General features: G+C 41.2%; 1 protein-coding gene across 2 annotated transcripts in view; it reads right to left on the bottom strand.

The window, feature by feature from the left end:
• Positions 1-1,334: 1,334 nt before the first annotated feature.
• Positions 1,335-23,613, bottom strand: part of LOC105490397 (collagen alpha-4(VI) chain-like) — a 105,743-nt gene continuing 83,464 nt past the window's right edge. Inside the window, exons 34-38 of one of the 2 annotated variants that reach the window (XM_011755950.2) lie at positions 14,382-14,472; positions 10,918-11,601; positions 8,748-8,844; positions 7,865-8,094; positions 1,335-2,007 (exon numbers count right to left, since the gene is read on the bottom strand). In XM_011755950.2, coding sequence (XP_011754252.2) covers positions 1,835-2,007; positions 7,865-8,094; positions 8,748-8,844; positions 10,918-11,601; positions 14,382-14,472 — 1,275 coding nt within the window. In that variant the 3' untranslated portion in view covers positions 1,335-1,834. Of the gene's footprint in view, positions 2,008-7,864; positions 8,095-8,747; positions 8,845-10,917; positions 11,602-14,381; positions 14,473-23,613 lie in introns of those variants that run through there. The other variant, XM_071090893.1, reaches the window with a different exon arrangement.

Raw genomic sequence — 23,613 nt, 5'->3', positions numbered from 1 at the left:
TTTAATTCCCATTGAAAATCAGTTACATGGACTGTGTTAAGGAAGAAAAAGAATACAATGAAGATAGTGTATTCATTCATTAGAAAAAGCCTGAATTATATCAAAACGGTTACCTTTGAGAGAAAAGATTATAGGTGATCTTTATTTTTTCCAGGTGCATTTCTGTAACTTACAGATTTGCTACAATGAACACAGTCATCCTTTCATGATCATATTAAAATGATTGTTGTAAAAATAGAATTTAAAATGTGCTTCTTTGAACACTTTGTATAAAGCTGTTTCCATCCCACCTGCTATGTCACCAGACTGTGCGGAGGAACACACGGATTATAACAATCACACTTACGGAACCAGGAACTTACCAGACAGCAACTCCACCCTGTGTCCCTGGGGGACAACCAGCTGCTTGTGATCAGTTATGGACTGAATGTTTGTATTTCCCCAGAATTCATATGGTCCCCTAATGTGGCTATAGTTGTATTTAGGGCCTTAGGAGGTAATTAAAGTTAAATGAGATCATAAGAATGGTCCCTAGTCCAATAAGAGTGGTGTGCTTCTAAGAAGAGACACCAGAGCCAGGTGCAGTGTCTTATGCCTGTAGTCCTAGCTACCCAGGAGACTGAGGCAGGAGGATCATTTCAGCCCAAGACATTGAGGCTAGCCAAGGCAATATTGATATAGTGAGGTCCTGTCTCAAATGAAAAAAAAAAAAAAAAAGACACCAAAGAGCTTGGGTCTTTTCTCTCGTGCTCTCTTTATGAGCATGCACTGAGGAAAGGCCATGTGAGGACCCAACGGGAAGGTAGTCATTTGCCAGCCAGGAAGAGTGCCCTCGGTGCTGCGATCTTGAACTTCTAGCCTCCAGAACTGTGAGAAATAAATTTCTCTGGTTTAAGCCCATGGTATTTTGCTATGTCAGCCCAGCTGATTAATGCATGATCTTACAAAGGCCCCAAGCCATGCATCCTCAATGCCCCACAGATCTCCTCCACGTAGTTCCCAATTCTGTCTGGAAGCTGGGCCCATGGTTAGAGGCCCAGAGAATCAAGCCATGAGGCAGAGGAAGATCTCACAAAAAACACAATTGTCCTTAATATATTTGCTGCAAAATGTTTCATCCATGGTGAATGTAAACCTTTCATTTCACTTTTCATTAATAATGTCAGCCTTAATTGTTTAGTCACCATGTTTTGAAGGACAGTGATCACTATAATGGATGCCAAAGGGTTGGTCTCATGGAAAAATCACTACTATCTCTTCATCAACCACTGTGTCACAAAGTATAGCCCAGATTGCAGTGAGCAAGAATCACACAGTCTCATGCCAAATGATTTAATAAAGAATGCCTTTATTTATCTGCATTAAGTAGTAAGGATGAAGTTCATTCACATTAGATGTCCCTTTTTTTTTCCATGCCCTGTCTTTGACTAATATTTCCCTATTCTCTGGTGGGGAAAAAAAAAAGTTTCAATTCATTTCTGAATTAGGTTTTTCTCACTCCTTACACTGATTTTTATTTTGCTACATAGCACCCCAAAATTTTTTGAAAATATTATAGGTCAAGTTCAAGCTTCTTTTTCATTCAGTTCTAATTCATTTAAATATCTTTCAGTTACTTTTTTAACTATTAGAGTTCAGTCCTCAAGTCACAAATCATCTGGCCCAAGTCCTTGCTGGCAGGAAAACATTCAGGCGTTTAGGAATCTGATGTCCAAGGTGTTGGAACGGGCTGTGTCACTTCTGAGCGGTGAGGTCCCGCCTCAGCCAGGGTCATCTCCATTTCATCAGCATTAAAAGCTCTGCCTTTAGCAGTAACAGGGCTCTGCCTGGACTGTTACTGTATTGGGACGCACTGAGCCTCACATTCTTCCTTGGTTTCAAACCGGTTGGCATTACCCCCACAGCCGCCATACCAGAACTGCTGGCAAACCCGTTCCTCCTTGTTGTAATACCACTTCAGGGTGTGATCCTGGCACTCGCCTTCTATTGGATCCATGGAACAAGGACCTGCAACAAAACAGAGAGAGAGCTGAATTTCCTGCATAAGCATGACAGAAAAAGAGCAATGGTTTGGAGTCACAGGCATGGGAATGAATCTCAGCCTCACCACCAATTCGTTTGAGCAAGTGATTTAACCCCTCAGAGCCTCAATTTCCTCAGCTATAAAAGCAATATTTTAAAAAACTTCTATATCACAAGTATGTCATAAAGTGTCATATAACATATGTGAAAGGTGCAACACAGTTATAGCTATGACTTTGCACAGTACCTAGAAGACATGCACAGATAATCTATAAATGAGTGAATAAAGGAATATTAATAAATCTTTCTGATACTGAGCACTCCTCACTTGCATATTATGCTGCTTTCCCTCCTTTTGCAAACCATCCCAATCCCTTGCCTCCAGTCTTCTAATGACCTAAGCAAATCTAGCTTATTTATTATTTACAGTACCCTGACTCTTGCCTGAGAAATTAAGACATCTATTAAAGGAAAAACATGATGTTCCTGAAAAATTAAAAACAGCATTGAAAATCAACACATTACAACAAAGCAAGATCTGGGACTCCCCAAATTTTACATGAGGCAATGATTTTCCCAGGTATATAACCCTCCCCACCTCAACTTCTAGGGTACATTTCTGTAACTTCCAGGGAGAACAGATTTCCTTGGGTATCCTTTGTATCACGTAGAAGTATTTCTGGCCCAGGTTGGCCCTGAAGCACAGAATGCTGCCATCCTCCCTGTAGTTCCTCCTAGGCCTTCCAAGTACCCTTAAATAAAGAGGAGACTGTCTTCGAAAAGCAAGCCTTAAAATTCATGGTTCATTTCTGTTAAACTATATGCTAACCTCCCAGTAGTATAATGGGCACAGACTAGTTTCTAGACCAGATGTACTGTACCCACAGGGATGAGATATGCTCTTAGTATGCTAAGAAATTGATCATGGAAATCGCCCTATGCTTTGAGTAGTCATATTTGAATTTGCTCACTGCATGACCCCTACTCTGGAGGGTATAAGACAACCAGCAGTACAGGCCCAGGAGAAGTAAGAGAAATACTTATTCAAAAACCTGTCGTTGTCAACAGAAAAACACTCCAATGGTGAGCTCTTTGCTGTACTCTCTAGAGCCAAAAAACAGACTCAGGGCTTAGTTATCAGCTGGCACCATCCTCTGCCATTACAACTGATTCTGAACTGACACACCAAGAACTCATTCAAACATATCCATCACTTTTCCTAGGGACACTCTGTCATCTTTAGAACCTCCACCCTTGCTTTGGGTCTGGGAGACAATCAGACAGGGACAGCTCTTCCTAAATTAGACTTCTAGAGTAGCACTGTCTATAATGGTGAAATGTTTGAAATAATGGAAAATCTGTGCTGTCCAGTACAGTAGCCACTACTCCCATGTGGCTGTTGAGCATTTGAAATGCAGCTAGTGCAATCAAGGAACTGAACTTTTAATGCTATTTAATTTTGAATTATTTACATTTAAATGTAAATAGCCAATGTGGCTAGCAGTTACTATATTGGTCAGTATGGCTATAGGTGAATGAGTCCTTCATGCTTTATGCTAATTATCTCTAAGTTATCTTTGTAGCTTAACACTCAGAATACTACTAGTCTTAATTTTTCTTTTACCAGTATGTTAAGGCATTGAGGGCCAACAAATTTTTACCCAAGCAATTATTACTAGGCCCCAGTCTTATATTTGGCTTTATTTTTTACCATGAATATTAACCTTTGCTTCTTGGAAGAACTATGCAGTGGCAGTAACAATTTTACTCACAGTAGTTCATGGAAACCAGGAGTAAAGAAAGATAAAGGTGAAGAAAAAGAAAAGAGTTGGCAGATACAAAGAGGAGCTACAATGAAATTACAGTTTTGCTCCAGCTTATTCTATTTCCTGACATATATAAGTCTTATAGCCCTACTTGGAGGGGAAAACCAAAAAATTGGTCTGTGTGCTTTGGATATAACACTGAAATTGAAAATGTACCAAGATCAGCCGGGCACCTGTGAAGAGAGATAACTCATTTAATTCTTCACAGGTAGGCACAATGAAAGGTAGCAGGTGCTATGGCAGAATTTGGCTTAAGATTCAGGAGCACCGAGGAGGCTGTGAAAATTTAAAACTACCTGGGGGCATAGAAAAAACTCTAAGGAGTGGTGAAACTTGAGCTGAGTAGTAAAAGATGAGTAGATATAGTCCACGTGGACACTGCGGAGGAAATATAGACAGTCAGGTGAAGGTAAGCAATGGTACGGACATTTGGAATAAATCGCAGGGCATAAGGGCCACAAAAGGCATATGCAGGGAAGTGGTGGCCAGTAAAGCCCCAGAGGACCAAAGCAGGGGTCTAATTGTAAAGGCCCGTATGCCTTCCACAGGCACATGAACATTGTCTTATAAACAATGAGGAACCATAGAAGAGAAGTGACACAACCATATTTGTGTTTTAGAAATGTCAATCAGCTGTTTAGAATGGAATTGGAAAGAGGACAAATTGCAAGAAAGGAGATCAGTTAGACAGTAGGAAGCAAGGGAGAAAACGTCAACTAGAGTAATATTGGGCAATCAGGCATTTTTTGAAAGAAGACATCCAAGCAGCCAACAAATGTGAAAAAATACTCAACATCAATAATCATCAGAGAAATGCAAATTAAAACCACAATGAGGTAGCATTTAGAGTAGTCAGAATGACTATTATTAAAAAGTCAAAAAACAACAGATGTCGGTGAGAATGTGGAGAAAGAGAACGCTACTGGTGGGGATGTAAATTAGTACAATCGTTATGGAAAACAGTATGAAGAGTTCTCAGAGAACTAAAAATAGAACTACTCATCAATCCAGCATCTCCACTACTGAGTATCTGCCCAAAGGAGAAGAAATTATTCTATCAAAAAGACCCATATGCTCATGGGAGCAGTATTCACAATAGCAAAGTCATGGAATCAATCTAAATGCTTATCAACGAATTATTGGATTAAAAACGTGGTATATATACCATGGAATACTACTCATGCATAAAAAAGAATGAAATCATGTTTTTTGCAGCAACATGGATAGAACTGGAGGATATTATCCTAAGTGAAATGATACAGAAATAGAAAGTCAAAAACGGCGTGTTCTCACTTATATGTAGGAGATAAACGATTGGTATATGTGAACATACAGAGTGGAGTAAGACATTGGAGACTCCAAATGGTGGGAGGGTAGGGGCGGGGGCAAGGGTGTGTAGGATGAGATACTATCTTTTGGGTACAGTGTACACTATTTGGGTAATGAGTACTCTAAAAACCCATACTTCACAAATATGCAGTATATCCACATGTACTTGCACTCCTAAATCTAATTAATTAATTTTTTTAAAATAATACTGAGTTTTGGCTTTCCATTTGTGGGCTAGTGGTGGTTCATACCAATAAAGATAGTTGGTAAAGGAAGAGAAGGAGATTTGAATGGGAAAGACAATGAGTTGGGATGGTTGAACTAAGTTGGTTTGATGTAACTGCAGGCAAGTCCAGTGGAACGATCTGGAGGGTAATTGAATACACTAGGCTATAGCACAGGAGAAGGTTAAAGTGGAAGATATGGATTTGAGCGTCACCAGCACAGAGGGGATAGTTGATGTTGTGGGTGGAGTGGAGAAGCATGCCTAAGTAGTGTAGTGTGTGCAGAGTGTTTGGAGGACTGAAGAAAGAATCGTGGGGAAGGGTGTGGCAGATTCATTACGATATTAATAAAGCCTAGGCTTCAGAGTAAATCATTTGCATAAGCCTCTTCTAAATGAATATTCACTTTTCACTTAATTTTAATAAATTTTTAATCTTTTTCTTAAAGAGGGCCCCAAAATTGTATAAATTCCACAAAACCTGAATCCCCCTGTGAAGGTGGATCTGGGAAGAGGAGCCCACAAAGATGGACTGGCCAGAATAGAAGAACAAGAGGAAAATGTTGTCTCCAAAGCTGTGAGAGGAGAGGGTTTAATGAGGAAGGTAGTGCCAAATCCCAAGGAGCACAAGTCAACAAGGTCTGGAAGAGCCCTTTGGTCTTTCTTGACAATTCAGAATAAGAGAAGGGCCAGTTCTTTTCTCCGATGGGAGGGCAGGAAGAGAGGCTTGCAGAAATATAGGAAGTTGCAGGACATTGTGCTTAGTCACCTTTATTTCTTTTGAAAAGAATAAAAAAAGAGGGGGCATATCTGCTAGAGGAAGAGGCATGGAGGAAGGACCTTGAGGAGGTGGTGAGGGTTTTGAATGGCCTTGGAATGAAAACAGAAAGGAAACTGGCCAGAGCCACATACCAACAGAGCAGCTGAGTATTGGGGGCCTTCAAACCTCAGTTTTTGTCTGTGAATGGAATTGGATTAGTTGACTGGGAAGCTCTCCCCCATCCTTTCCATCTTGATTTTTATGAGAAAGAATGCCTTAAAGCAGTAGTTCTCACTCTTGGTTGTTCAGTGGAATCACTGGGTAAGTCCCACACCCAGAGATTGACTGATTTGGGCTGAGGGCAATCGTTAAAGATCCCCAGGTGACTCTAATGTACAGTCAAGACGGAAAATCACTACCTTAGTACGATTACCTGAGGATATTCTATACCGAAAACATAAGAACCAACAAGGTAAGTTCTTCTGTGTTTAATATTCTAGCCTAAGGAGGTGGTATTCCTATGTCTGTCTAATTTTGTTATTTATTTTGGACATGTGTTTGCTTTGAAATCTGAAAGGTTGCATGTATCATCAGCATCTTAACAACTAACTTGTGTGGATATATACTATGTGGCAAACACATGAATTATCAAGTTGTATTCTCACCCCTATGAGGTAGGGACTCATATAATCCCCACTTTACGGAGCAGAAAACCGAGTCACCAAGACAGTAAATAACTCCCATGGCCACTTAGCTAGTAGCCCCAGATGGAGAATCATCTAGGCACATTCAAAACCTCAGATAAATGATCTCTCCCTTAAAGTCACCAGGACTAACCACACCCCTCACTAGAAACTCTTTCAGCTATCTTGAATCACTTTCCAAAACTTCACAGAGAAGTTTTCCTGTATCTCTTTCTCATGTGGTTAGTGTTCTGCTTAATTTGTTGATCACATATAAAAAGTAACTTGGTGGCCGAGTGCAGTGGCTCATGCCAGTAATCCCAGCACTTTGGGAGGCTGAGGCGGGAGAATCACCTGAGGTGAGAAGTTCGAGACCAGCCTGGCCAACATGGTGAAACCCCGTCTCTACTAAAAATACATTTGCATAAAGCCACATTTAGCCACACTTAGCTGGGCTCTTGTAATCCCAGCTACTCAGGAGGCTGAGGCAGGAGAATTGCTTGAACCCGGGAGGCAGATGTTGCAATGAACCGAGATCATGCCACTGCACTCCAGCCTGGGTGACAGAGGGAGACTCCGCCTCAAAAAAAAAAGGAACTTGGCATTTGCATTACTGCATGCTGTAATCCAAAATTGAAGCTACAGTTGTTTTAGATGTATCCAAAATGTAGAGCTTTTCTCCAGGTAGGTGCACTTCAAGGTCAGGGGTGTCTTCACCACTTCTGCAACAACTCATTGCTTCTCTGCAAAGGTAGTGCAGACCCTTCATAGAGTGTGCCTTTATAATATGCCCTGAAATAATTTCCATCCAGCTCCAGTTTGACAGCAGGTGAAAGTTAGCCTTTGTTTGCCTTCTTAAGCTATTTTCTTTAGCTGCATACATGAACCTGTGGATTTGTAAGCAAAGTGAATAAAAAAAAATTGCATGCTAACACAGTGCACAGGATTTTTTTTTAAAGAAAAAGTTAAAAATGAAAAAAATTAATCCAACTTAAGGGCCAAAAAGTAGTTTGGTTTTTACCATAGGTAGTGCCTGCATTTATTTCTTTTCCAGTTTGTTTTTGTTTTGCTGGTGTTTCTTGTTCGTTTTCTTCAATGTCATATTTGTTATTTTCATAATTTTCAAGCACTTCTTGCTGAGTTATAGATGTTGTCATGTCTTTTCTCTTCTCTTCTAGAAAAATGCCTGTTGCTTCAAGTGCTTCCAAATCATCAGCCAAGCCAGACATACCAAACTGGTGCCTGGGCAACCTGTATGGAAACAATCCATGTCAAACTGCATGAAAAAATCTCAAGAACTGAGAGGCTCAACTCCCAATTGTTATTTCTGTGATTTGTAAGCCTTATGTGTGGGCATTTCCTAATGACTGTGTTATTGCATTAACTATTTTCTTAGCTTTGTAAATATGTTTGAAAAATCAGACTGATATGTTTAGCATTATTATTTTTACCTCTGGGATATGAAATTCAAGCTTGGGGTGATATGGTAGAAAGGAAATTGGTAGAAATTGGTAGAATGCCAAGACCAGCCTTGGCAACATAGTGAAACTATCCCTACAAAAGTACAAAACCAGCAGGGTGTGTTGGCATACGCCTGTAGTCTAAGTGACTTGAGAGGCTAAGGCAGGAGGATTGCTTGAGCCTGGGAGGTCAAGGCTGCAGTGAGCTGAGGTTATGCCACTGCACTCCAGCCTAGGCAACAGAGCAAAACCCTGTCTGAAGAAAAGAAAAGAAAAGAAAAGAAAGACAATCCATATCAGAACTGTCAAACCCAGGAGCACCCCAGGCCCAGTGGTTTAGGTCAAGTTGAGAACTAGCATTGCATGTGACCTTTCTTTAGGGAGAAAGTCTCTTCTGCCTTGGGGCAGAAGTATGGACCAATCTCAACCCTGTCCTCAACCCACCTGTTGACAGTCGTGACTAATTGCAGCAGAGTGTCCCCGCGGTGTAGGCCCCCACATTCTTCGGTGAGTTCTGGGGGTGGGTACTGGTTTGTCCCACCTAAAAGTAAAATAAAAAATCAAGTCAAATATAAAATAATATACAATTCTAAAATAAAACATAAAATAAAACAAAATATTATTCATAAAGACATCAAATTCAAAATATAAAATCAAATAAAATAAAGTATAAAATATAACAAATAAAACAAAATGTAATAAAACATAACAATATAAAAATAAAAGCAAATAAAACATTAATTTTTTTAATCCTGGAAGACATAAAATCAAAAAGACATAAAATATATTCACATAAAGCATAAAATAAATATAAATGTAAAAGCAAATAAAACAAAATAAAAACATAAAATGTATCCTATTATGTAAATAATGCAAAGTAAAATCCAACCTAAAAGAATAACAAAATACAAAATACAATCTAACATAATACAACATAAAAAATAAAATTAAATTAAAACAGATTAGAAAAGTGATTCCTTTAGGCTGCTTCTCCTTCAAAGAATCTCCAAGCCATCAGCCTTCTGTTACCACTCCCTACACATGTAAGAAACCTAAGGTTTAGAGACATTCATTGACTTTTCCAGGATCACATAGTTCACTAGTGGCAGAGCTAGGACTGGAACCAATTCACTGATCTTTGTACCTCTCAAATTGGAGAGGTACAAATGCTGTGTTCGTACTTCTAAGATGTCCATCAGACTCCTTTATTCTTGTAGTGATGAAGGCACAGATGTCCCTCAGGGCTCCCAATGGGCTATCACAACCACCTATAAACTGAGAAACGAATGTGTCCCAGCAAGGAGGGCAAGGGGGCTTCACATGTTACAGCAAAGCACCCCGCACATAAGTTGAATTATGCACAGGAGGATGAAACCCAAGACAAACTATTAACAATGTGACCAGGATAATACCCTCACCATCCCAATTCTAAATCTCCATTATCATGCTAGGGATACATATTTGGCTGCCCACAAATTTAATTCATCTAGTTCTTTTTTTTTTTTTTTTTTTGAGACAGAGTCTTGCTCTGTCGCCCAGGCTGGAGTGCAGTGGCCGGCTCTCAGCTCACTGCAAGCTCAGCCTCCTGGGTTCATGGCATTCTCCTGCCTCAGCCTCCTGAGTAGCTGGGACTACAGGTGCCCGCCACCACGCCTGGCTAGTTTTTTGTATTTTAGTAGAGACGGGGTTTCACCGTGTTAGGCAGGATGGTCTCAATCTCCTGACCTCGTGATCCGCCTGTCTCGGCCTCCCAAAGTGCTGGGATTACAGGCTTGAGCCACTGTAATTCATCTAGTTCTAAGAGAAAAAACAATAACAATTCCACGAGTTCTAATTGGAGGTGAGGATGCTGGAGCAGGGGAATGGGAAAGAATTCCGGCTAGGACCCATTGGCACAGCCCTTGCCCCTTAATCTTCACGGTTGGCTTCATCCACCCAACCTGAGATGGAAGACCCTAGACTTTTGTCCTGTCTCCCTTACTTCCTAGTGAGTCCCTGAAAATCCCTGACTCCACACTGCCATGTGAACCTCTACTTTAAAATAAACATCAAATAAACTAGGATCATTGATATCACTCTCAAGCTTATAAGAAACGCAGACTCTTGTCTCCAATGCAGACCTACCGTATCACAATCTACATTTTAACAAGATGCCCAGGAGATTCACGTACACGTAAAAATAAGAAGCACTGTCAAATACTATTGGAAACTGTAGTAATAAATAGTAATAGCAGTAACTATGCCTTAGATGTGTACAATATTGGTGCTTTCAAAGCCCCTCCCTGAACATATGGCTTCACAATTAGGGAAAAGACTGCAATTCTCATTTTGACAAATGGGAAAATTGAAAAGTTAGGTGGAAGTCTGAGGCTCCCAGCCACCAAATGAGAGGTTCGGGACAAGAAACCATCACTAGGCTTGACACAATGTCAGGGCAATAATCGAGCAGGCTTTTCAGAAAATAGGGTGCTCCCTGGCACTTCCCAGGGATGCTGGGCTACAAACATTAGGCAATAGTGAATGTGCAACAGGCACCTGCATGCCCAAATGCCAGGCTCTGTAAATTCCTCTCCCCACTCCACCCAAGGTGCCCCAGTACCCGGGGACTGCTCACTTTTTAGGAGGGTCAGGAAGGCCCGAGTGAATCCCCGAGCGTAGTTAACCTCTGGCTCCGAGACCCCTTGTAGGCGCAGTAGATGCTGCTCAGACGGGGCACTGACCAGCTCGGCTAACTCGGCTAACTCATGCGTCCCCACACCCGGACCCAAGGCCAGCACAAAGAGAGTGATGCCCTTGCATTTGGCCTCCAGGGACAGAGTCCATAGCTTCTCCCTGTCCCAGCTACTTGTCTCGCTGGCCACGATGGCGAAGAGGACTTGTGCCCTCCGCGGCAGAGGGGCTGCCAGGAGCACATTCTCCAGCGTCCACTCCAGGGCGTGGCCCAGGGCGGGCGTTCCCTGCAAGGGGTGGGCTGCAGCTTCGCGCACAAGTCTCTGCATCTGCTTCCGGTTGCTAAAGGTAGTCAGGCGGAAGCCCTCGAGCACAGGGCGGCGACCCACACCCGGCCAGAAGTTGGGTGTCGTGTGCATCACCAGGGCCACGCGCGCCCCACGGTGGGACGCGCTGGGCTGCTCAGCCACCTCCAGGTCTTCTAGCGTGGCATCCACTAGACTCAAAGACCCGCGGTACACGTCGGCATCCACTCCGTAGGAGCTGTCCACCAGGAACACCAAATCCACGTCCATCTCCTGGGGCCCCGGCGCGCCAGCCGGGCATTCTGGATCTGGTCTGCATTTGTCTAGGAAGGAAGTGCAGGGAGAGGCCGGAGTTAAACCACGCATCCCCTTCTTTTCCATGCAAAACACAGTTCCAGACCCTCAATAAGGACAGCTGTCTCTGAGCACTATCTTCCCGGCATTGTGGTGACGTGGCAAGCCACTGGGCACTGTAAATGAGCTCATTTCTCGTAAGAAGAATTGAGATCGATTGCACACTAAATATTTTCAACCACTAGGCCACATGGCTTCCCAGTCTCTGTGTTCACAGACATCACCTCTATTTCCTCCTCCAGAAAATAATTGTAATCTAATAATAGATTATAATCTAACAATAGATAAATCAAGAGTAGTGGGAAACCACATAAAAAAACATTGATTGCTAGAGCTGGAAGAGACCTTAACAACCACATGAAAGTGCCTTTTTTTTAAGGTTAAGAAAAAAAGATCAAACATTGCCAATTTTAAATGAGAAGCTAATAGTGTAGTCTTAGAGCTCTCAAGCTGGTTCAGCATTAAAATGGCATGTAGAATTTTTTTTTCTTTTTTTTACTGTAGATTCCCAGGCTCTAGCCATGCCAAGATGCTGGTTTGGTAGTGCTGGGAGGGAGTTCAGAATCTATCATTGAAGTGTACGCAGGTATTCTGATGAACAATGGTGTTAGGGACCCACTGCTGGGGCAAAATCTTTCATTTAGAACTGGCGGGGGCAGGTGTTCTTAACCTGGGAACCACAGTCCCCCAAGGTGTCCGTGAATGAGGATGGGAAAAAATTACATCTTTATTTTCACTACCTCTATTGAAATGAAATTTAACATTTCTTTTCACTGTGCATAAAGACAACAAGCAACTATAATACTAGTGATTCCGACACCAATAGAAATCACTGATTTCCTTATCAGTGGTTGCAAATGGCTCAATATTATTTGAACTCACTAATACTTTGAAATAATAGTTATTAGACCTGCTAGATCTTATCGTTTAAAATGCTAATAAAGAAGCACATGACAAATGGGTTAAGAATGTGGTATATATACACAACAGAGTACTATTCAGCCTTTTAAAAAAACAGGAAATTCTGTCATTTGTGATGTGGATCACATTTGTGATGTAGAGGACATTATGCTAAGTGAAATAAGCCGGGTACAGGAAGACAAATATTGCATGATCTCACTTGTATGTGGAATGTAAAAAGTTCAAACTCATAGAAATAGAGTGCAGGGAGCAGGGGAGGAAGGTGAATGGGGAAAGGAGGTACATTAGTCAAGGGTACAAAGTTTAAGTTAGACAGAAGGATAGGTTCTGGTGGTCTGTTGCACAGCATGGTATTATAGTCAATAATAATGTATTGTATATTTCAAAATAGCTTTAAAAGGTAGATTTTAAACATATTCACCATACACAAATGATAAGTATTTGAAGCAATTGTTACATTAATTGGCCTGATTTGATCATTCGACAATGTATACATGCATTGAAACATCACTGTGCCCCATAAATTTATATAATTATTATTTGTCAATTAAAAATAAAACTTTTAAAAGTATATATATTACTATATCAAAATTTTTAAGTATCTTGATAATTTCAATGTAATCATTTTCCTTTGTAATCCTGTTTTTTATTTTATGCATTGAAAAACATTATTCTAAGGAGAGCATAGGTTTGACAAGATACAGAAGGGATCTATGATACCAAGAAAGGTTAAAAACTCCTAATTCAGTCATTATCAAAGCACAGGGGTAATAGTCAAGAGTTCAGCAACCTGGCTACCTGGTTCAGTCCGGGTCTATTGCTTTACTCAGCATGTGACCTTGGGTAAATTACTTAGTCTCCCCAGAACCTCAGTTTTCTCATTTGACTCATGGAGGTAATGATGACAATAATAATAGTACTTCCTTTTGAGGTTGTTTATGAAGTTTAAAAGAAAAACTGAGTTCATATATATGTAAGTGTTCAAAACAATGCCCGATGCATAATAAAACCTTGATGAACACTAGCTAGGTTTAGGTTTCTAGAGGACAGGGAACTGAGGCCCGAAAAAGCAATATGTCAGATTAGATGATGGATGTGAAAGCAGTGCATCACTTGTGACACACGCACAAATGGCAGTTACTACACTTGACTTGACCAAGTTGTCATAGCTGGGTATCTTGTGGTAGTACTAGGCTTAGTGTGGATCAAGGAGAGAAAACCATGACATCCCCTCAAGTTCACCCACTCTGATGCTGGGTAAAATGGATGTGGACAGGAGCTCTTCACATGTGGGCATGCATGCATTTCAGCAGAAACTTCTCTCCAGCACAGGTTGGTGTGGGATATAGCAATGGGGCTTGGGAACCAAGACAAACTGGATGACTGGCCAGTATCCCACTGCTGGTCAATGGTGGTTCCAGGCCTAGAACCCATCACTCTTAATTCTTAGTTCAGTGGCCTGCCCATCACAATAAGGTGCACTAAGGCAGGAACCACAAGCCCAGCTGACCCCAGCAGCTAGCAGGACAGATAAATGAGCAGAGCATGCCAGAAGTAAGATAGGGTGGGGTGAGGACTGTGAGACTCCTCACCCCATTAAGAGAGGTCAGGCCCAACTCAGCTCTGCTGACTGTGCCTAATGGGAATGCAGTGTCCGTGACCCTCAAGACAAGTCTGACTTCCTAAGAAAAACCAGAAATCCAGACTTCATAGGAAATTCTCTAGATTTTAAAACCCTGCACATGCCAAGTAAAGACACATCTGCTGAGCAGAGCTAGCCTGTGGCCACCAGTGAATTAATCCTGTTCTAAAGGCTTTCCTGGCTTACCATAGCAGAGAATGCAGCGAGCCACATGCTCCACATCCTGCTGGTGCTCTGTCTCCCAGATGAACAAGTAAAATCGGTTGGTTCCATCCATCTAATCCAAACACACACACACAAAAAAAAAAAATTTATGATTAGCTGGAGTAACTTCAGGCCATCTTTTTCATGTGTCTTCTCGTTCAGATGAGAAAAACATGAATATGATTTAAAGGATATATAATTATATAAATACATGCACAAATAACTCAGCATTATACATTCCAGTTATTTATTGCTATTTAGTTCCCTAGTTCTAACCTGGAGGTTGGCTGTCATTGGTGTGGGCTATGTGTATTGTGGGTCTTCAGGCTCCCAATATGTGTAAAACTCAGCCAACATCATGCATCGGAATGGGAATAAGGAGACAACATTAAAACATTTGTAAACTTCATAAATCTTTATTAATTGTTCACAGGATGCAGTGTGATGGGAGCTATTGACCCAAGTGGCAGACTCTTCAAAGGGGCAGTCATAAATGTCAAACACCATGAGAATGGAAACAGTAGACGCCATGTGGGAATCCCCTCTAGAGAATTCCTGGTGGTCAGAGCTAGACATATCACAACCAGAATGTAAGAGTGAAGAGGGATCAGGGAAGGCTTTATAGAGATACAAATTTATCTCCTTTACTTAGTTTGCATCCTTTACTTAGCCTTTTCAATTATGATCAATTTAACAACTAATAACAATGCTTAAAAGTGAAATATTAACAATAAATCCAACAAAGTCTATTGGGTTAACTAGTTAGATGATCAGCAAACCCCTTCCTTCTTCTTCCTAGGGCACAGATGGACTATATTTCCCAACCTCTCTTGCAGTTAGGTGGTGCCTACTGACTGGGGTCTAGCCAGTGGGATGCAGGTGGAAGTGACGTATGTCATTTCCAGTGCATGCACTGTACTCCATTACTCCCTCTCCCCTCATCTGCCAGTCAGGTGTAGAGGATCCAGAAAAAGGCTTTGAGGCCCTAGGGTATAATGGGGCCACTGACAGAAGCAGCCCACATCCCAAAACAGTGGCATGCCGCAAAACATGCCTTCTCCCACACAAACATATGCAAGGGTCCATATCCACTTATGACAGGTGGCAGAAATAACCACTTATTATGTTAAGACACTGAGACTTGGAAAAGAATGGTTTCACAGTTAACCTGCCCTGACTTATACAGACAATTTGCAGAATGTCAAACTCATGATGAAACTAGAAATGCTTTCAGAATGCTTCTCTCAGGATTTGAGGTGTGGTTTCCAAAGAGGTGGATGCCTGAGCTTAGTCATGTCCATCTTTGTATCTACTCTCTGCCAAAGCGTGTGGAAAAGAGCCCCACTGAGGGTCAGCTTCTCCTCCTTCATCTGTCTGGGCAGGAACAAGCAGGCTCTGGGCCATCCTCCAGGTAGCAACATGCTGAGGATGTGAAGATGTTAGATGCTGAGGATATGAAGATGTTAGGCTAGACCTCAGCAAGATAAATAGTCAAGGGTTAATTTGCAAATAAATTTTCTTAACATTACAGAGCTCTTCACTCTTGCTGTTCAGGAACACCTATCTTTTAAAAAACTTTTCTAACAAACAATAATGTGTATCCCAAACATTGTTTTTCAGAGTCAGCTTACTTGAAGAAAAAATCCTAGTGGGAAATGAAATATGAAGAGTTCAATGTTTATGCTAACGTAACACAAAAAACCATGGGAACAGTCGTAAGTCTCCTAAGAATAAAAGCAAAAAGCATCCTCTCTTGTTCCTCATATGGCCAAAGTAACCTTAAATTAGGCTTTTTCCTAACTTAGAAATCCAAATTAATCAAGACTGATGAAACAGATACTACATGAAAGCATTAACAAGCCATTTGGAGATACAAAGATGACATGGCGGCATCTTCAAAGAGATTAAAATCCAAGTAGAAAGATAGATAAATGATTTTCAGACAAGAAAGAGCTCCAATAATATATTTTAGGAGCACAGGAAGAGGAGATTCATTTTGAGGGAAAGGAACAGAGGGAACCTAATGAAAATTATGGCATCTGACACTTCTGAGATAATAAGTCAGATACTTAACTGGCAAAAAGGCAGGGAAATGCATTCTGGTGTGAAGGAACAGCATGTACAAAGGCCCAGAAGCGGACTGTGCTTATCTCTGGAATTCTGCTCAATGTTCTTGCTCCCACAGTTTAGCGTACACCCACCTCCAGCCTGCAGCTGCGTGGCGCACATCTGTGGAACTCCTTGCCACGTGGAGAAAGCTGGCATGGAAAGTGAGTGCCGTGCTGCCAACATTCAACACTCAGATCTACTTCACATGATTATCAGATCTGAGTACTGACCAAGCCAAATGGACCTAATTAATCACTAAGGACTGAGAAAACAGTGTAGGCAGGAATATGACACATTGCTAGCCTACTGGAAATCACACAAGACAATCTGGAAGGCTTCTGAACCCAGAATCCATGGCAATGTGCCAGGAGATATGAAGAGGCTGTGATAACTCTGGGTGCATCAATTTTACTCCAACAGTTGTAGGGAAATGCTAAATTAGTGTACATTATTTTTTAAGCACAGGAAACATGGGTGAAGTATATTATAAAATGCAAAATTTACTTCACATGGGTGAAGTATATTATCAAGTGCAAAATTTCGGTGACTTTTAAAAGTAGTATGAAAGACTTCAAACAAATTTGAACATTCCCCCAAGTCTGTGGAAATTCATTTTCATTTGTCTTAGAGATGGTTCATAGAGAAACTTCTGTGCAGTACTAACAGATTAGAGGTCAGGAACCTGGGTCCTAGTCCTTCATCTGCCATAATTGGCTATGTAGCCTTGGATAAACCTCTGGCTTCAGTTTCCTCAGCAACAGAGTGTTAGGGAAAGAGTCAATGCCCCTGAGTTCTCTCCCTTTTCCAACACAGCCTGGTCCTAGGTTACTACCTTCTCTATTTGCTTCTTGATCAGGACAATGTGCCAACTTTTCCACTTTGAGCAGCTCAGAACACATAACTCTTCTATCTTTATTCTATTAATATTTGCTGGAAAACTATCAGATTCAACTGAATTTGAACACTTATCTTTTTAAAAACTTTTCTAACTAACAGTAATTTTATGATCATGTTTAAAATTTGTACTGTTCTTGCAAAAACAAAATTGTGGGAACAAAAGCATGATAAAAGCCCACAGGAAAGCTATGATTCAGTATAGATTCATCTGTATCTAGTTGTTATTAATAAACATTTAATTACTTTGACTTTGGACTTGCCAGCATGGTCCTTGTCACTGATAAAATAGACAAGATACTTCCTGAGAAAGTTCACAGAGAGATAACATGGAGGAGAGGAGAAAACTGTGTATGATTCCTACTACAAAGTCCCATCAACACCAGAGAAGGAAATATCAGTAGAGTATCTTTAACATAAACCAAGAGGTCTGCTTGAGGTTACTATAGTTTGAATCAGCACCTACAGCAATTCTCTCAACCAACTTCATTCCTAAATGTCCAGTTGTGGTTTGTTGGGACTAGTTGTGTACTAAAGAGAGGAGTATGTTGAGGGGAGAGGATATGGCAAAGGGGGTTATATTAACATCCTTTTTTGTTTGATAGACAGAAAGACATTTCTCAAGGAGTACAAGGATGACTCTCAAACTTCAACTCTCAATATTTAAAAAACCTCCCCATGATCCCTGACTCAAACTTAACCCTGTGGGTTAAAGTCAATGCATCAGCTGTTGTACTAAGCTGCCAGAAGCCATGGGATAATGTTGATCTCTGGGACTGAGTTGGGGGAGTCTCTTGGCTTGGAAAGATGGGAATGGAGTGGAAAGAAGCAAGTGCTAGAAAGGAGGATTTGCCTTGGACAGAGGAAGAGCTAACTGGACCCTAAGGAGAGAGAATTAGAAACCATCTGTCATCAAGTTTAAGCAAGGGCTTGAGAAACAAGGACAGCAAACTGGAAAAAGTAGGGGGAAGGAGGCAGAGTGAGAGAGTAGCCAGGTAACCCGTCACTGACCCCAGGAGCTTGAGTCCAGTTTCGGTTCCTTCGAGTTGGCATGATCCCACCAAAGACTGCTATGAAACAGCCAAGTCTTCCTAGATTCCTTGGCAAACATTAGGTGTCAGCATTGGGTTAAGGGTGTAGGTTGCATAGTGAGACTTAGGAACCAGCCATATCTGAATGCAAATTTCAGGACTGTGTAGCCGAGAACAAATAACTTCACCTCTGGCCTTCACATATCTGGGAAATGTACAATTATCATTATTAACCTGTAGCATAGCTATGAGGCTCAGACCAATACTCCTAAAACTTTAACATTTAGGCAAACCATCTGGGGTTCTTGTTATAAATACAGATCCTGATTGCTTACATCAGGAGAAAGGCATCACATTCTGGGTGATGCTGCTGCTGCTGGTCCCTGAACCACATTTTGAATAGGGAGGGGTTGGGATGATAAGGCATGGAAAGCATGTGGCATGGTGGCTGGAACTCCATAGGCACTCACTATCAGATTTAATAAATAGTGGGCAAAGGGCATTCCTACAGAACTCAGGAAGATGGTAATAGTGACCCAATTGAGTAAACACATAGAAAGTGTCAGATATCCCTGTGGGTACCACGCCTTATAATTCTCACAACAATCCTGTGAGTTTACGCCCATTTTACAGAGAATAAATTAAGGGGGCCCCATTGCCAAATAACATACCTAGATTACATAAGGGACAAAACCAGGGTTTGAAGCCTCATTGCCTAATTCTTTCCTTTGGTGCGGGTCCTGGCCTTGGGGCATTAACAGTCTAGCGGAGAACAGAGCAGCCATAGGCCTCCTCTGAAAGGGCCTAACTGCATAACCCAAAACCATCTTTCTTCAAAAGAAATGTTTCCAACTAGACATGTTGATTCCTCTGATTTGATTGTTACATGATGTATATATGTATCAAAATATCACTTTATCCCCTATAATTATATGCAATTATTATTTGTCAATTAAAAATAAAATAAATATGTATATTTATTGTCTCCCCAAAATAGAAAAGAATGTCCTACTGAAATTATCTGAATTTTGAAATTATAGAAAAATATACCCCAAAAATTCATTTAGCCTTTCTCTTAATGTTTTCATCTTCTAAAGGTGATTTTTTGTTTTGTTTTGTTTTGTTTTTGCTTCCCATTATAGCTGTAATTCCATTGCTTGGCCTTCTTTTTTAAGAGAAATACACATAAATAGAAATAGGGCCAATTCATAGACCTATATCATTGTGTTATTGTAAAGATAAAATGCATAAATACAGGGAAAGAACTTAAATCTTCTAAAGTCTCTCTTCTTTTCCTGTTTTTGATTTTTGAATTGAAAATCCCATTGCTAATGAGAATTCCAGACCTTGAGCAAGTTATTTAACTTCTCTGTGTCTCAGTTTCATCATCTGAAAAATGGGCTCATCATAATACTTATCTCATTGGACTGCTGTGAGGATTAAATGAATCAATAAGATCTTAGTGCCTAGATCAATAAATGTGAGCTATTAGGCATTGTTTCAAGGGAACATGGGCTAGACTTTTTATGAAGAAAAACAAAATTTGAAACCTGGCCCACAAATTGCAAATTGCATTTTCCTTGTAATCCTCTGCTTTTTAACTTTAAAAACATGGGTCTAATGAAGTCTTGTTTTGAGACATAAGGCAATTAGACATTTCTTAACAAGGGTACGAGGCACAGAAAGTTCAAATGTTATAATGCAGTTTTATTTAGGTCTGAGACAACTCAACAGATGGCTTTATAAACCTTTTCAAAATGCACCACAGCTTCTAAGCATGTTTAAATGGACAGGGAAGTTAGGACATCTGTTTACATAATTGCTTCAAATTGAACAACCATCATTTTTCCAGAAGCAGCATGTGGGTGTTGTTCGGAAAATCAAAATAACATAGAGGTGAAAGACAAAACCCCACACATAATCAAAGCCTTAAGGCAGATAATTCAGAAGAAAAACCACAAGATATTTCCACTCTCCTAACTGAGTTCCCCTAAGGCTGAGGAACAGAGTAGGGGAGGATAAGTGCTGAATTTTCTGCCCAGTTGTGAAGAAATGAGGATTTTCTGAAAGGTCCTGAGAATGCAGTTGTCATTTTTACAGTTTCTCTCCTTACCAGTGTCACCAGAAATGAGGTTACTCATTACAGCTGAGCTGGCAAGTATCATTTAACATCCTTTGTAAACTGGTAAATTTTAAGAACACGAAGTTGTCTCCCAGCATCCTGGGGTAAGAATATGTCCAATAAATGAAGAGAAGAGCAGATACGTACACAAATCAATAAATGTAATCCAGCATGTAAACAGAACCAAAGACAGAACCCACATGATTATCTCAATAGATGCAGAAAAGGTCTTTGACAAAATTCAACAGCCCTTCATGATAAAAACTCTCAATAAATTCGGTATTGATGGAACATACCTCAAAATAATAAGAGCTATTTATGACAAACCCACAGCCAATATCATACAGAATGGGCAAAAACTGGAAGCATTGCCCTTGAAAACTGGCACAAGAGAGGGATGCCCTCTCTCACCACTCCTATTCAACATAGTGTTGGAAGTTCTGGCCAAGGCAATCAAGCAAGAGAAAGAAATAAAGGGTATTCAATTAGAAAAAGAGGAAGTCAAATTGTCCCTGTTTGCAGATGACATGATTGTATATTTAGAAAACCCCATCATCTCAGCCCAAAGTCTCCTTAAGCTGATAAGTAACTTCAGCAAAGTATCAGGATACAAAATCAATGTGCAAAAGTCACTAGCATTCTTATACACCAGTAACAGACAAACAGAGAGCCAAATCATGAGTGAACTCCCATTCACAATTGCTTCAAAGAGAATAAAATACCTAGGAATCCAACTTACAAGGGATGTGAAGGACCTCTTCAAGGAGAACTACAAACCACTGCTCAATAAAATAAAAGAGGACACAAACAAATGGAAGAACCTTCCACGCTCATGGATAGGAAGAATCAATATCGTGAAAATGGCCATACTGCCCAAAGTAATTTATAGAGTCAATGCCATCCCCATTAAGCTACCAATGACTGTCTTCACAGAATTGGAAAAAAACTACTTTAAAGTTCATATGGAACCAAAAAGAGCCCACATTGCCAAGACAATCCTAAGCCAAAAGAACAAAGCTGGAGGCATCACGCTACCTGACTTCAAACTATACTACAAGGCTACAGCAACCAAAACAGCATGGTACTAGTACCAAAACAGAGATATAGACCAATGGAACAGAACAGAGCCCTCAGAAATAATACCACACATCTACAACCATCTGATCTTTTACAAACCTGACAAAAACAAGAAACAGGGAAAGGATTCCCTATTTAATAAGTGGTGCTGGGAAAACTGGCTAGCCATATGTAGAAAGCTAAAACTGGATCCCTTCCTTACACCTTGTACAAAAATTAATTCAAGATGGATTAGAGACTTAAATGTTAGACCTAAAACCATAAAAACTCTAGAAGAAAACCTAGGCAATACCATTCAGGACATTGGCATGGGCAAGGACTTCATGTCTAAAACACCAAAAGCAATGGCAACAAAAGCCAAAATTGACAAATGGGATATAATTAAACTAAAGGGCTTCTGCATAGCAAGAGAAACTGCCATCAGAGTGAACAGGCAACCTACAGAATGGGAGAAAATTTTTGCAATCTACTCATCTGACAAAGGGCTAATATCCGGAAACTACAAAGACCACAAACAAATTTATTAAAAAAAAAAAAACCATCAAAAAGTGGGCAAAGGATATGAACAGACACTTCTCAAAAGAAGACATTTATGCAGCCAACAGATACACGAAAAAATGCTCATCATCACAGGTCATCAGAGAAATGCAAATCAAAACCACAATGAGATACCATCTCACACCAGTTAGAATGACGATCATTAAAAAGTCAGGGAACAACAGGTGTTAGAGAGGATGTGGAGAATTAGGAACACTTTTACACTGTTGGTGGGACTGTAAACTAGTTCAACATTGTGGAAGACAGTGTGGCGATTCCTCAAGGTTCTAGAACTAGAAATACCATTTGATCTAGCCATCCCATTACTGGATATATACCCAAAGGATTATAAATCATGCTGCTATAAAGACACATGCACACATATGTTTATTGTGGCACTATTCACAATAGCAAAGACTTGGAACCAACCCAAATGTCCATCAATGACAGACTGGATTAAGAAAATGTGGCACATGGGGCAGAGCAAGATGGCCGAATAGGAGCAGCTCCAGTCTCCAACTCCCAGCGCGAGCGACACAGAAGACCGGTGATTTCTGCATTTTCAACTGAGGTACTGGGTTCATCTCACTGGGGAGTGCCGGACGATCGGTGCTGGTCAGCTGCTGCAGCCCGACCAGCGAGAGCTGAAGCAGGGCGAGGCATTGCCTCACCTGGGAAGCGCAAGGGGGAAGGGAGTCCCTTTGCCTAGCCAGGGGAACTGAGACACACAACACCTGGAAAATCGGGTAACTCCCACCCCAATACTGCGCTTTAAGCAAACAGGCACACCAGGAGATCATATCCCACACCTGGCCGGGAGGGTCCCACACCCACGGAGCCTCCCTCATTGCTAGCACAGCAGTCTGTGATCTACCGGCAAGGCAGCAGCGAGTCTGGGGGAGGGGCGCCTGCCATTGCTGAGGCTTAAGTAGGTAAACAAAGCTGCTGGGAAGCTCGAACTGGGTGGAGCTCACAGCAGCTCAAGGAAACCTGCCTGTCTCTATAGACTCCACCTCTGGGGACAAGGCACAGTAAACATAACAAACGCAGCAGACACCTCTGCAGACGCAAACGACTCTGTCTGACAGCTTTGAAGAGAGCAGTGGATCTCCCAACACGGAGGTTGAGATCTGAGAAGGGACAGACTCCCTGCTCAAGTGGGTCCCTGACCCCTGAGTAGCCTAAATGGGAGATATCCCCCACTAGGGGCAGTCTGACACCCCACACCTCACAGGGAGGAGTACACCCCTGAGAGGAAGCTTCCAAAGCAAGAATCAGACAGGCACACTCGCTGTTCAGAAATATTCTATCTTCTGCAGCCTCTGCTGCTGATACCCAGGCAAACAGGGTCTGGAGTGGACCTCAAGCAATCTCCAACAGACCTACAGCTGAGGGTCCTGACTGTTAGAAGGAAAACTATCAAACAGAAAGGACACCCACACCA

Source organism: Macaca nemestrina, chromosome 2, assembly GCF_043159975.1.
Source record: "Macaca nemestrina isolate mMacNem1 chromosome 2, mMacNem.hap1, whole genome shotgun sequence".
Lineage (NCBI taxonomy): Eukaryota > Metazoa > Chordata > Mammalia > Primates > Cercopithecidae > Macaca > Macaca nemestrina.
The sequence above is the reverse complement of the archived record's forward strand: the minus strand, read 5'-3'. Positions and strand labels throughout refer to the sequence as shown.